This window comes from Orcinus orca, chromosome 13 (genome assembly GCF_937001465.1).
Source record: "Orcinus orca chromosome 13, mOrcOrc1.1, whole genome shotgun sequence".
Classification (NCBI taxonomy): domain Eukaryota; kingdom Metazoa; phylum Chordata; class Mammalia; order Artiodactyla; family Delphinidae; genus Orcinus; species Orcinus orca.
Genome location: NC_064571.1, coordinates 51,576,047 through 51,590,552, shown reverse-complemented (window position 1 = coordinate 51,590,552; position 14,506 = coordinate 51,576,047). Strand labels below are relative to the sequence as shown.

The 14,506-nt window shown below is 41.4% G+C and overlaps 1 protein-coding gene across 2 annotated transcripts in view; it reads right to left on the bottom strand.

Annotated features, from left to right (window-relative positions):
- FSHR (follicle stimulating hormone receptor) overlaps nt 1-14,506 on the bottom strand; it is a 166,767-nt gene that overhangs the window by 88,373 nt on the left and 63,888 nt on the right. For both annotated transcript variants that reach the window (XM_004264960.1, XM_004264961.2), the window contains exon 2: nt 12,100-12,171. In XM_004264960.1, coding sequence (XP_004265008.1) covers nt 12,100-12,171 — 72 coding nt within the window. The remainder of the gene's footprint in view (nt 1-12,099; nt 12,172-14,506) is intronic.

Here is a 14,506-nt window from a genome sequence, read left to right as displayed (position 1 = left end):
CTTGAGTACTTGACTGAAGCCTATAAACCTCTTCTCTTTAAAAAGCTCCAGCCAGTGATTTCTGATTTGGCCTCATTTCCTTGAAGTTAGTGAAGAACTTACCCTCGATGCAGGATTTTTTGTTGTTGTTATTGTTATGGAACTTGGTGCTTCAGTAAACCACCATCCCTTTTCCCCCCAAAGCAACTGTCTGCTTTCCTAAATGGAAAGTCACATCTTAAGTGTTTTATCTGATTGGACTGAGAAGTTATATGTGCATATGAAGAGAAGCAGGGAAGACAGTATAAGGGGACGTCTAAGGGGACACATTTTAAACAAATACATGAAGACTGGAACCCCAATTTTTTTTAAATTTTTTTTTGTGGTACGCGGGCCTCCCACCGTTGCGGCCTCTGCCGTTGCGGAGCACAGGCTCCAGACGCGCAGGCTCAGCGGCCATGGCTCACGGGTCTAGCTGCTCGGTGGCATGTGGGATCTTCCCGGACCGGGGCACGAACCCGTGTCCCCTGCATCGGCAGACGGACTCTCAACCACTGCGCCACCAGGGAAGCCCAGAACCCCCAAATTTTAACATTCAGTAAAGGAAAAACAAAACAGACACCAGCCTGAGTTCTCCACCTGGTGTCAGACCGTGAGGGGGCCCCTTCTCAGTAGATGGAATCTTGAAGGTACTAATGTTTGCGATTACAGGAAGCTCATTTTTCCCTCAAATTTCTGTTCATGTACACATGGACTTTGCAGTGCAAACAAGTAAGTCAGTCTAGATGTGATTCTTCAGGTATTAAAGCGAATCTCCTTAAGCACATGTGCCACATTGACTAAAATCCCACCATTAGCGATTCAATCCTTTGGAAATGGCATCACCCACTTCATGGCTTTTTAAAAAGGCAAATTGTCTTGGAGTATCTAATTCAGAACTCCTTAGAATTTCAATGCCATTACATTATTCAGATGTTGTTATCGTTACTGGGAAAGAAGAATGAAGAACAAGATAAAAAAGATACTGAGAGCCTGATTTGGGGAAGAGGTTCTGAAAAGTTGGGAAAGGACCGCAGGGGCAGAGATGACAAATTCACAAACTTTGCCTGCCATTATCTTTCCAGTGTGCCCAGTCCCATGCTAGGTGCGTTGGAGAGGAATATGAGAAGAGAGAAAGGCAAAATCTGTAATCAGTATGTAGTTGAGCTGAGACACCATGAATGGGAAGCAGAGCACATGTGCTGTCTTTATAATTCATACCTTGCATTTGTATGCACTTTTAACTTTTCAAAGCATGCTCACATCCAGGCACAAATTACATGTTTGTGAAACACTTGGCATCAACAATTGCTATCTCTGTGCCCAGACTCTCTCAGAATCTCAGACCCACTGGGGTGGTTAACTTCCGCTTTATTCATTTAGGCTCCCCTGGCATTTGTCCCTCACTCTTCTGCTTTTTCTCTCTGCCTGTTTAACCTCTGGAATGGTTTGAACTGTAAAACCCCATCTGTGATCATTCAGTTTCTGTGTAGGCTCTAGCTGGAGTGGATCTGAGCACCACAGAAGAGGTTTCTGGAGTATAAGATTCAGGTAGTTTGTTTGTTACGGGTGGTGGGCAGGCAGGTGGGGGTGTGTCCTATTCGAGTCTTTTCCTGCTTAAGGCATCTTATTAAGTCATAAACAGCCCAGATGGATGTGGTTGTGATGGGCATGGGCTAAATGAGGAAATAAAAATAAATAGTTTGTGCATCGATCGGAGCTTGTGTGTAGATTGCATCTTTTTATTTTAATACTACTCTATTAGAAAAAAAATCTAGCAAGAGTCTGTAGGGCAGAGCCACGAGGCTATTTTTCACTTGAGTGTTATGCTACCTTAATTGTGTCTTCTCTGAGTAGACACAAACAATGAGTTACTGGCAGAGAGAACAAAAAGGCCAGTTCATTTTCTGGTATATCCGTGAGCCCTGACAAACATAACACATTTGGAGGTCTTTCCCACAGCTTGCCTTGTCAAGAAAGGTCAGAAGGGCAAGCAGACGTCTTAAAAGAAAGAGAAGATGACATCGCTGGGCTGTTGATTAAGAAATGGAAGGAGATTGTATTTGATGGTAAGCCAAAAGTCTGGCTTGAGGAAACTCTGTGAAGTCTTGCCACCTGTAAGCTTTAGCTGCTGAATTAAAGGCAGCGAGCAGAGGTCACCAGGACCGTGAATGCCTTAGAGCATCAAGTAGCCAAGAGGCTGGAGGGTCCTAGAGATGGAAGATGGTAATGAGGGCATATCTGTGCTTTCCAAGCAAGGGAGCATCTGCAACATACATACTACTATACATACATACTATCAGCTCGCTAGTTCACAGTGGGGGCTATGGACTGAGTGTTGATGTCTCTCCCCCCCCCCACCCCAAATTCATATGTTTAGGCCCTAATTCCCAGTGTGGTGGAATTTGGAGATGGGGACTTTGGGAAATAATTGGGTAAGGTCATGGAGGTGGAGCTCTCATGATGGGATTGGTGCCCACATAAGGGGATAAAGAGACCAGAGCTCTCTCTTAACCATGTGGAGATACAGAGAAAAGGCAGGGAGTGGGTTCTTCCACTTGGACTTCTAATCTTGGACTCTTAGAACTGTGAGATTTAAATGTCTGTTGTTTAAGCCACCCAATCCAGTATTTTATTACAGCAGCCTGAGCTGATTAAATCAATGGGGCTCTCATCTGTATTCTTTCAGTATTGCCTTTTTTGGAATCTCTTCCAGCAAAGGAAACCCTACTCTACCTTCATGGATAAAACAGAAGGGACTGAGATGTGGACAGTTGCAATGAATATAAGGTTGAAGGCATCCATAAAATTACTAGATCTCAGGAACTCTGTTTCCTTTATCAGACTCCTCCCCACCATGCACACATAGAAAGAAATCAAAGTGAAAACAAGCGAAAAAACAAAACAAAACCAAGTATATAAATGCAAAGCTAATAAATTATTCTCTTTTCTTATCTGGTCAGCTATTAGATATTGTAGAGTTTATTTTGAGGACCCACCTAGAAACAGTTGAAAATAAGGAGACTTAATGGAAATACTAAAACCACATCAACCCAAAAAGTGACAAGAAAATGGCTTCTTGTGTTCTTGGTTGAAGCAGTAAATACAACAAAAATACTTATTTTCAGAATATTTATGGAGAACAGGAAATGAGATAAGGACTTTCACCTTCTAGACACTAACTCATGTTTGACCTGGGTCAATAATGACAACTTGATTGGCCCAACTTTTACATTTCCCAACTGCTAAGTTAATTTGCAACTTAACAGGCAGCCCAGTTTGCAAAGCCTTGAACTAAAGCCAGTCTCAGCAGGATCTTTACCCAGAAATGAGTTGGTATACTGAAACTTGAAGGTGGAAAAAAATATTCCAAGAAGAGGTTTCCTCTCCTCTACAACTGTCCCAGGAGAGGTTTCCTCTCCTCTATGACTGTCTCCTCTAGACTCTAGGTTCTGGTTTATGGCAATTCCAAGTGTTTAGGCACAGAAATCCTCTCTTCTAATTTTAAATGACATCAAAGGAAGCTTTCACAGCCTTAATCCTCCCCTTTGTCGCTTTTTACTTTAGTAGAATGATTCTGGAAAATGGTAGACGCCAACAAAAAGGAAGCCTCGTGTAGCTGAAAGAACCAGATTACCTTGGGTTCAAATCCTAGCTTCCCTGCAAAAGAACTCTCTGATGCTAGTTGATTGCTTACCTTTTCTGAATGTCAGTATCCTTGTCTATAAAGTGCAGATTAACTGAAATGTATTTAAAACACCTGGCCCCAAATAGGTGCTGAAAAATTGTTGATTTCAGACAATCAGCTTCATTTATTGAAGTGTAATTTAACAAATAATACTATTCACTCATTGTAACTCTTCCAGGAGTTTTTTTTACAAATTCATATATTTTGTAACAGCCATCACGATCAAGATATAGAACATCTCCATCAGCCTTAAAATTTCCTTTGCACCCCTTCCCAGACAATCCCAACCATCACCCTTGGCCCCAAGTACTGATGCGCCTCCTGTCACAATAGATTTGATATTCTTTCTTCAAGTTTCATGTAAATGGAATTATTTGCTGTATGGTATATCCTTTTGTGTCTCGCTTCTTTGCCTTAGTAGAAATGCTTGAGACTCATCCATGTGGTTGTGTCAGTAGTTTATTCCCTTTTATTACTTATTCATACTCTGTTGTATGAATAGAACATAATTTGTTTACCCAGTGACCTGGTGATGAGTACTTGGATTGTTTTTAGTTGGGAGCTATTATGAATAAACTCTGTTGTCAACATTCTTGAACAAGTCTTTGTGTGGACATATGTTTTCATTTCTCTTGGATAAATACTTTATAAGGAACTGTCAAACTGCTTCCCAAAGGGGTTGTACTATTTTGCAGTCTCACCAGATACATACGAGAGTTCTAGTCACTCCGCAGTTTCACCAATGCCTATATTGTGAGTCTTTACTTCTAGCTATTCTAGTGGGTATGGGTATGTAATGGTATTCCTTTAAGGTTTTAAAATTCATTTCTGTAATGGCCACTAATATTGGATATCTTTCTATGTGCTTATTGTCCATTTGTGTACCTTTGGGAAGTATCCATTCAGATCTTTTGCCTATTTTCAATTGGATTGTTTATCTACTTATTTTTCACTTTTAAGAGTTCTTTATATATTCTTAATACAAGTCCTTTTTCAGAAGCATGTTTTGGAAATATTTTCCTCCCCGCCTGTGGCTTGGATTTTCATTTTCCTTATAGCTGTTCTTTTGAAGAGCAGAGATTTTACTTTCACTTCATCACAATAAAATCTGATCTTACGCTTTTTGTGTCCTATTTAAGAAACGTTTGCCTATCCCGAGATTGTGAAGATTTTCTCCTACATTTTCTTCTAGATGTTTTAAAGTTTTAGCTTTTACATTTAAGACTATGATCTGTTCAGAGGTAGATTTTGTATATGACATGAGGTAAGGGTTGAGGTTTATTTTTTTTTCCCATGTGAATACCGAGTTGATTCAGCACCGTTTGTGGGAAAAAAGTATTCTTTCCTTATTGTAACCAACTCTTTCAAGACACAGAGGATGAGGGGACATTTCCCAACTCATTTTATAGCACCAGTATAACAAAACAAAACAGAGCAATTATAAGAAAAGAAATATACAGGCTAACATCTCTACAAATATAGACACAAAAAGTCTTAACAAAATATCAGTCAATCAAAATCTGTGTGTGCAAGTGAACTGTAACAAATCCAAGTCAGATAGTTAGTTGCTCAAAATAACCCATGTAATTTCCATCACGCTCACTATGACACTCAAACTTTTCCCCATGGCCTATAAGGTTCTCCATGACCTTACCCCAGCTTCTTCTATGACCTCATCTCCTACCACCTCCCCTCTGTTTGTTCTCTTTCAACCACACCATGTAGATACACTATACGTGTTGTGGTGAATACTCTTCCTACAAATTGGATTCAGACTTAAATATCATCCACTCAGTAGCTTTCACCTGTGAACATACGTTAGCATCATCAAGGGAGTTTTAAAAAATGATCAATCCTTGGCCCTGTCCTAGACAGATAGAATGAAAAATCCCTGGAAATGACAGTCAAGCTTGTGCATTATTTTTTAAAATAAGTTTTTAGAAGTTCCCCAGAGGATTCTAAAGTACAACCTGAACCTCATTATCACTTTTTTTTTTTTTTTGCCCTGGGATTCAGATCCCCTCTTCCCATTCAGAGGTCCAGCCACTCCAACACTGGCCTTCAGTTCTTTATCAGGAGCCTGTAGAATCATCAGCCTTTCTTTCTTGCTTTATTTCAGTAAGTGGGACTCAAGGCTGCTTTGCCCATTAACTCTCAGAATCACAGACGGTCAGAGTAGGAACAGACCTACAGAAATGTTAGGGAGGCAAAGCAGGTTGGAACCCAAATTTTCTAGCACCGGTGCCATTAGTATTTTAGTTACCTGACTTATTTCCTTTCCCTTTATCTGTGCTGAGTGAGCCCAAAGAACTGAGAATTGGAGGATATCAGCTTTTTTAGTGTGCTTGCAACCGTTTTCATTCAATAAATGTCTTCCTCTACAAGTCCCTCTATTAACTTTTCTTCCCCCAGTGATCTGGGGGTGGAGGCTGGAGTGTCAGACTAGTATTCTCGTTTTCATATGCGAATAAATCACTTGATTATACTTTTTGTCCTTATGTTATCATGAATATTTCAGATGAATTTTATATGGTTCATATTTATGGTTTGGGAGCTGTTTCACATTTTGGCTCATTGCCGCCTCATCTGCATATACCACATCTCAGCTGATGTTGATTGGTCTCATTTACATATTCATCATGCTCCTATTTTCAAAGATATTTTATTATACGCTGGCTTTTCTTCCCCCTCCAGTGTTACAATAGCACGTAGATGTGTTTTTAAATTGCACTCATTTCCATACATAACTTTTCTGGTTACCGTAAATCACCACATTGTCACCTCCTCCCCCCCACCCTATTTAGTGTAGTCTTCACACTTTATACCAAGCTGATATATGACTCCAAGATAATTAAAGATAAGGTAAACAGTTTACAGTGCACTTTGAAGAGCCACTTCACACTGCAGAGAGTTTAATGATTTTCTTTTCCCCCAGTCAGTCCCAAAGCAGTGAAGAGTCAGGAGGTTTGAGAGAGTGATGCTGAGGAAAGCTAAGGTGTGACGGTGATCATTTCATTTCTATTGGAGAATCTCCTGCTCCACTTCTACCAAAAGACTCCGTTCCCTCTTGACTTCTTATAGAAGCAGAGGCGGGTGGGTTAAGCTGGATTAATGAAAGATGGATTAGCATGGATTGGGGCAGAGTTACTGGATTCTTCCAATTATTCTAACAGGAGGAAGGGGGAAGAATCAAACGTAGCACATCCCCAACTACCCAGGTCACAAAGCCCTCTCTCTCCTGGATGGAAGAGGACTAATTTTCTTTTTAGACATTCATTGTTTGCTCCCAACTACCAGCATCTAGTCTCCACTTTTTTTTTTTTTCATCAGTGGCCTCAGTTTTTGTTTGTGGATCTCCCTCCCCCCATTCCAAATCCATGTGGTTGGGGTAGGTGTTCTCACCTCTAGGTATGGAGCCCGTTACCCAGGCCACAGCCAATTTGAACATTACATTCTCTTAGCTGCAGTGGTTGGTCCAGGGATGGTTGTGTGATCTAAGCAAGTCAGACTTAAATCTTAAGACTTTTATGGGATTGAGCAAGAAAAAGGGCAGCACATTCCCCCTGAATAGAACCTGAGATGATGTTTGAAGGCAGGACTGCTACTGCTTTCTTGCCACCAAGGGTGGGGCTCAGGGCTGGAACGAACATAGTGAAGGGAGACCAGAGAGAGGGGGAGAGGCCGAGTCCTAAGGACCTTGAAACCTGAATAGAGCTGTTTCTAAAGCCATTCCTTCTCGCTGACCATCAAGTTAAATGAGCCATTAAACTCCCTTTTCTTCAGCCTGTTTGAGGTTTATTTTCTTTTGCCCTCACACAACAGAAAGAGTCCGAACAAATACAGGGTTTGTATCACTTATTTTGCACATATTGTCCTGTACATTTTTGTCCTGGGTTTGATTTTAAACTATAGCCATGTAAGTGCCTAGATCAGAGCGGAGTCTCAGCCAGTGTTTGTATGTCTGTTAACTCCACCATCCGTTATCATTATCATTCCTACGACTTAGTATTTTCTTGTTATATCTGGGTATCTTCTCTCTCCAACTACTTATATTTTTTCATTTTTATTTGTGCATTTATCAGATATTTATTGTGGGTACCTGACTCTGTGTGAGACATCATGGATCCAATAATGAGTAAAAGCAATCATGTCCTTGTGCTCATGGAAATTACAGTCCAATAGGGGAGTTAGCGATTAATTCAAGTAATACATAAGTAAGTGTAAGAGTGTTAAAATGATAGTCACCACCTAGAGTCTAGTGGTGATATGAGAGTGTATTATATTAGCAGGAGGTTTTGTCCTAGTTGGGGAGGTCAGGGGGAGCGTTCCTGGGCAAGTGATACTGGTGTCAGGGTCTGAAGAATGAGGAGGAGCTTACTAAATTAAGAGGGCAGAGTGGAAAGGAAGTTGTAGTCAGAAGGAGCAAGCAAGGCCCATGGTGGGCTGCATAACATGGTACGTTTTATGAACTGAAGAAGAGTCAGTAGAGCAAAGGACAAAACGTGAGCAGTCTAGTTTCTTTTTTATGTTAAGAGCAGCAGTAAGGTATGGAGAGAGAGAGAGAGAGGGAGGGAGAGAGAGAGGGAGAGAGAGCGAGCGAGAGAGCACGTGCGTGTGTACCAGGTGCACCAGGTGTTGAAGGTGACATGATTAGGTATGAATTTAGAAGATGTCACTCTGGTTGCTGTGTAGAGAATGGATGAGGGTGAGGGGAGAGCATGCTGGTGGATGGGGAGGCACAAGTAGAAGACTGGTGCAGTTTTCCAGGACAAGATAATGGTAGCTGGAGAAGGAGACGAGCGGATAGATTAGAGGTGAAGCCAGGAGATAAAACAACAGGACTTGGTGTTGCACTTAATACAAAGTTAAGTTACACTCTGACCTTGCTCTGAAAGAACAATCTTAAGGATCTGGAAAAACGTGTAAACTCCAAATGCAATCTGATAAATACGCTATTGCTACTACAAGCACAAGATTATGGTTTGGAAGCACTGGGAGAGTTCTGGAAAGGCTGTACGGGGGTTGGGGGGTAAACATTTGCTCTGCCTCTTGGGGGAAAAGCAGGCTTCTACCAAGTGGGATTTTAGGCAGAAGGACAGCATCTATATAAGACTGGTGTGAAAGTATATTTGTTCACTTGTTCATTTATACCTTCACCTGCACCTATTTTTTGGTCTACGTGCCAGGCATTGTCCAAAGAACCAGCCATCACATTCTAAATAAGCAATACGATGTCTGGTAATGGTAGTGCTTGGGAAATGGCAAATCTTCCTACCTGGCAAAAGTGTGGGGTATACTGTGTATGACTGTGTATGGTGGGAGATAATGAGCTTTGATTTCTGTGTCAGAGACTTAAGACTGAAACCCATAGCAGTGATGGTCCCTAGAGGGACCCAAAGTCCCTGCAAGGGACTTTGAGCAGAGCAGGTCTGGAAACAGAGTGGTGGGAGATTGGAGCTGGGGCAGGCAGAGCAGCCTCACGCAGTAGGCTATGCAAGTGACTTTAAACCTCTTGGCTGCAGGAGTAAGATGAGGACAGGGTTCCAGAGATAGTTTTGAGAGGGAGTCAATAGAACTGGAAGAGCACCTGCACAGAAGAAAGAGAGAAGGCACATGAGTCGAGGGAGACTGAATTTTCTTGCTTGGGAAGCTGGGCAGATGGTGATGTTATTCATTGGGTAATATGGGAAGATGAGAAATTTAAGGGTAAAGATAATGAGTTTGTCTGGATATGCTGAATTTGAGGCACTTGTGGTTCACTTAAGGGTAGATATTGAGGACTCCCTCCATTGCAAAACAAGAATTATGGCCTCAGAAGAGAGGTGGGGTTTGCAGATGAAGGTTTAGGAGTCCTGGTAGTAAGATATAATTGATAAATAATAATGAGGATGTGACTATAAAAAAAGAAAATGGCCAAAACTGGCACCCTGGAATATCTGAACTTTTGAGGAGCAACTGAGGAAAAAGAAAAGGGACAGAACTGGTTATGGAGTAGTCTGGAAGGTTCAGAGGACAGGCAGGAGGATGTGGTGTCACCGACGTTAAAAGGGGAAAGAGTATTGAGAAGGATGGCATGAATGGTCAGTGTAATCAATGGCTACCTATCGGTTAAATACTAAGAGGACAAAGTAGAAGTCATTAGTTCTGACAGTTTCGGTATTGTTGGGACCTTTGACAGAGTAATTTAGTGTTAGAGAATTTGTGGTTGAATAGCAAGAGGACAGGCTGAGGAGTGATCGAAAGGAAAGGATAGAGAGGCAGTGAACACGGGCTGCTTTTTCAAGAGTGGCAGTGATGGGGAAGAGAGAGGATGGTAGCAGGGAAGGAAAGCAGGATTTATCCAGAAAGCTTTCTCCCCTTCCTTTTAATAAGGATATGTGAAACTGGGCCACATGTGCAGAATGAGTGAAAGGGATTTTGTGATTTGTGAAGAGGGAGATATTGAAGAGGAAGCCAATATTTATTAAGTTCAGAAAACTGGTTAAAAACTGGAGGAAGAACATAAATGAAGAACATAAATGTGGAAAGGAGATGAGAGCTTATCAGTGACCAAGAATAGGAGGTGAGACAATGGATGAAGGTGAGCCTAGGGACTGAAGGGTACAAATAGTCTGTTCAGAGTTCAGTTCGGTACTGGGTTCTCTGCTCCGGAATGTTTTGGAAATCTTAGGACATAAACAGTATTGAAAACATAAGATTAATTTTTCTGGCATCTGTGGCAATGCAGGCTGACTAATAAAGGCATGAGGTAGAAATGGACAACCTGTGTCTGAGGAAGCTGAGTTTCTGAACCAGCTGTTCTGTCTCTGGGATTATTGCTATGTCAGCTCAGATCAACTAGCTATCGCCAAAGGAAGGTCTCATGGTAGCCTGAGTACTCAATGAGAGGTCAGTCACATTTGCTGGATTGAATTTATTAAGGTGAATTATTTGTGGTACCTGGGATTCCTGTCTTTAGAATTATTTCTACGTAATTACAGAACTTTTATGGGGGGAGACCTATCCAATAGTCACCTAGTCTCTTAATTCCAGGCAGGGCAATGGCTGATCCATCCAGGAATACACCTTGAGCCAAAAGCTCTCCAACTCTGTTCCTTCCCTGTTTTCCTTGGTGAGCTCTGCTCAGATGAGTGCCCCATCTCCCAGTTCCTATGCATGTTGAATGTCTTCAAGAATTGTAAACATGGAAGACTCAGGTCTTAAACTGGGCTCTCATCCAACTGGGAGAAGCTTGCGCATAGAAATTAGAGATCACATAAGCTACCCCCCCCCCTTTAAAATCTCCTCCCTTAATACACAGATGAGGAAGCCAAGGTTCTGAGAGATAAGGTGATTTAATCAAGGTTACACGGTAAGTTTATATTAAAATTAACACTCAGACCCAGGATTCTGACCAACCTCCTCTAAGCAGTTGGCATAACTGCTCAAACACATTGCCACTCTCTCTGCTTTGTGTTTCTTTCATTAATGGATTTCTTTCTCGCTTCCTCAGACCTGGGCAAGTGTTCTTTTTAAAAGTGCAGTGAAGGAACCAAGACAAAAATTGAATGACTTAAAGGAGAAGCTTATATAACTGGGGGGGGGGGGCGTTGCTTTATTCTTATAATGAAAAAAACCATTCTTTTCTGTGTAATCCACCTGTATTGCTGTACTTACTGTCATTAAGTTCTAGATTCTGGCTGTGGTGAAAAACACTTTTCCCATCCCTAAAAGCCTAGGGGATGGGATCAAGGACCTTCAAAGGCAGGGTGGGTTACCTTAAGCATGAAAGAATTTGCTGTTTTTTCTTACTCTACCCTACTTTGAGAAAAGCCTATTTGGGGAAACCGCTACATTACACTAGCCCAGTAGAAAGCGAGTGTTCACATTAACAAAGTCTCTTTTCAAAGGAGATCGCCCTCAGTGCTCTAAACTTTCCCAATACTTTTGAATGTTTATATATCACTTACCACTTGTCAGCATGGCTTAGGAACAAGAAGTCCAGAAAATCTCTAAAGCACAAATGTTAGGCCCTGCTGTCAATTAAAAATTAATCAGAGTTAATAATAATTAACTCTATTAATAGTTAATTAATAGAGAGGACCTCTTAAAAAGAATGGCTGTCAGCAGAGAAAATAGGCTTTGATTTATAAAACTTTCACTCACAGGTACTTTGGGAGCAACACCTTATACCAAAAAAGTGAGAATTGCTTATGCTGATTTCAGTGGCCACATGCTGAAAGACTTCACACTACTGTTTAGGACCTGTGGTAAGGAAATACAATGGGACAAGGTGCAAAACCTTCGCTTAGTGTGTGATTCTGGTTCCTAAGCACAGAGAATCGTGCTAGACGTGGTATGAGGTTGCTGCCCATAGCCCACGTGAAGCATTCACCCGCTGCTCAGGTACATACATTTTCTCCAGGTCCCCAAATCCCGAAAATGCTCCTTTTGGGATGACTTGAAGCTTGGTGAGAACAAACCTCCTGAAAAGAGAGTGGACATAAAATATCACAACCTATCCATTCATTGATAAGGCATCGAGTGCCTAATGTATAATAGCAGATAACAGCCAAGGTGTACCGAGTGCTTGCCATTTAGTAGTGCTTACGATTGCTTCTCCATGGTCTCTTTTCACCCACACCACAAAGCAGTGATGTTGGCAGTATTGTTATCCCCATTTTGTATAAGAGGAAACTGAGGTTTAAGGAGGTTAGCAAACTTACCCAGGGTCACATGGCTAATATGTGGCAGAGCTAGGATATGAACCTTCTTGTCATCACTACTCCATTTGACTCCTACAGCCCTGTGAGGCCGCTTCTCTTTTTCTATTCCAACTCCCAGTACTTCCTCCCTATTATCCTTCTTAGCTGACCTTGCTTCTTACTTCAGAGAAAATGAAACCAGTAGAAGAGGACTTCCTCATGCTCTCACATGGCTCCCAGCCATCCTCCCACCTGTACATGGGCTTTATATACCTTGCCTTCCCTCCTGTTACCATGGGTGAACTGTCCAGGGTCCTGACTAAAAACAGTCCCTCCAACCCCTGCCATATCTCTTTCCTTGTCTTGTAGTGAAGGTAGCCACTACAGCAATTCCCCCCTTTCTTTCATACATTTCCTTCCCATCAGTATACAGACATGCCTTAATTTCTCCCATCTAAGAAAAGTCTTAACCTCAGCCACCTTCACCTTTTGCCATTTTCTTCTGCTTGAAATATTTGCCTCACACCTGCCTCAAAATTCCTTCCAATGGCTCCGCATCTCAGTCAGGAAAAAAACCCTCTTGTATTGTGTTGACCAAAAGGTTCATTCGGTTTTTTCTGTAAGGTGGCTCTAGTAACACTTAGTTGTCTTTAACTTCATTCGAAACAATTTTGTTAGATTGTATGTGACAGCTGTCATATCAGCGTGCAATGAAAAAAAAGACTTATCAAAATTGGTGAATTTTGGTGTGGTCATTTTGATATTGAAGATGGAAGAAAAAAAGCAACATTTTCGGCATGTTATGCATTATTATTTCAAGAAAGGTAAAAATGGGACCGAAGTGCAAAAGCAGATTTGTGCAGTGTATGGAGAAGGTGCTGTGACTGATGGAACGTGTCCAAAGTGGTTTGCGAAGTTTCGTGCTGGAGATTTCTCGTTGGATGATGCTCCACGGTTGGGTAGACCAGTTGAAGTTGATAGCGATCAAATCGAGACATTAACTGAGAACAATCAATGTTATACCATGAGGGAGATAGCCGACATACTCAAAATATCCAAATCAAGCCTTGAAAATCATTTGCACCAGCTTGGTTACGTTAATCACTTTGCTATCTGAGTTCCACATAAGTTAAGTGAAAAAAAACCCTTCTTGACCATATTTCTGCATGCGATTCTCTACTTAAACATAACAAAAACATTCCGTTTTTAAAACAAATTGTGACTGGCGATGAAAAGTGGATACTGTACAATAATGTGGAACAGAAGAGATCATGGGGCAAGCGAAATGAACCACCACCAACCGCATCAAGGCCAGTCTTCATTCAAAGAAGGTAATGTTGTGTATATGGTGGGATTGGAAGGGAGTCCTCTATTATGAGCTCCTTCCAGAAAACCAAACAATTAATTCCAACAACTACTGCTCCCAGTAGACCAACTGAAAGCAGCACTCGATGAAAAGCATCAGGAATTAGTCAACAGAAAATGCATAATCTTCCATCAGGATAACGCAAGACCGCACGTTATTTGATGACCAGGCAAAAACTGTTACAGCTTGGCTGGGAAGTTGATTCATCTGTTGTATTCACCAGACATTGCACCTTGGGATTTCCATTTATTTCAGCCTTTACAAAATTCTCTTAATGGAAAAATTTCAATTCCCTGGAAAACTGTAAAAGGCACCTGGAACAGTTCTTTGCTCAAAAAGATAAAAAGTTTTGGGAAGATGGAATTATGAAGTTGCCTGAAAAATGGCAGAAGGTAGTGGAACAAAAGGATGAATACATTGTTCAATAAAGCTCTTGGTGAAAATGAAAAGTGTGTCTTTTATTTTTACTTAAAAATCAAAGTCACATTTTGGCCAACCCAATATATCACGGCCTGCAGGACCCTATAGGATCTTCCCACTCTCCCTTCCCGTATATCCTCTAACCTCAATTTTGACAGCTCACACCATTGCTTATCTCATTCTCTTCACAGTAATCTCTTGCTATTCTTTGTACATGCCAGGTTCCTTCTTGCCTAATATTTCTGCATTTGCAATTCTCTCTTCCTGGAGCATTCCTCTCTCAGATATCCTTCTTGCTTGCTCTTTCATCCAGCTGCTTACTCACATGTC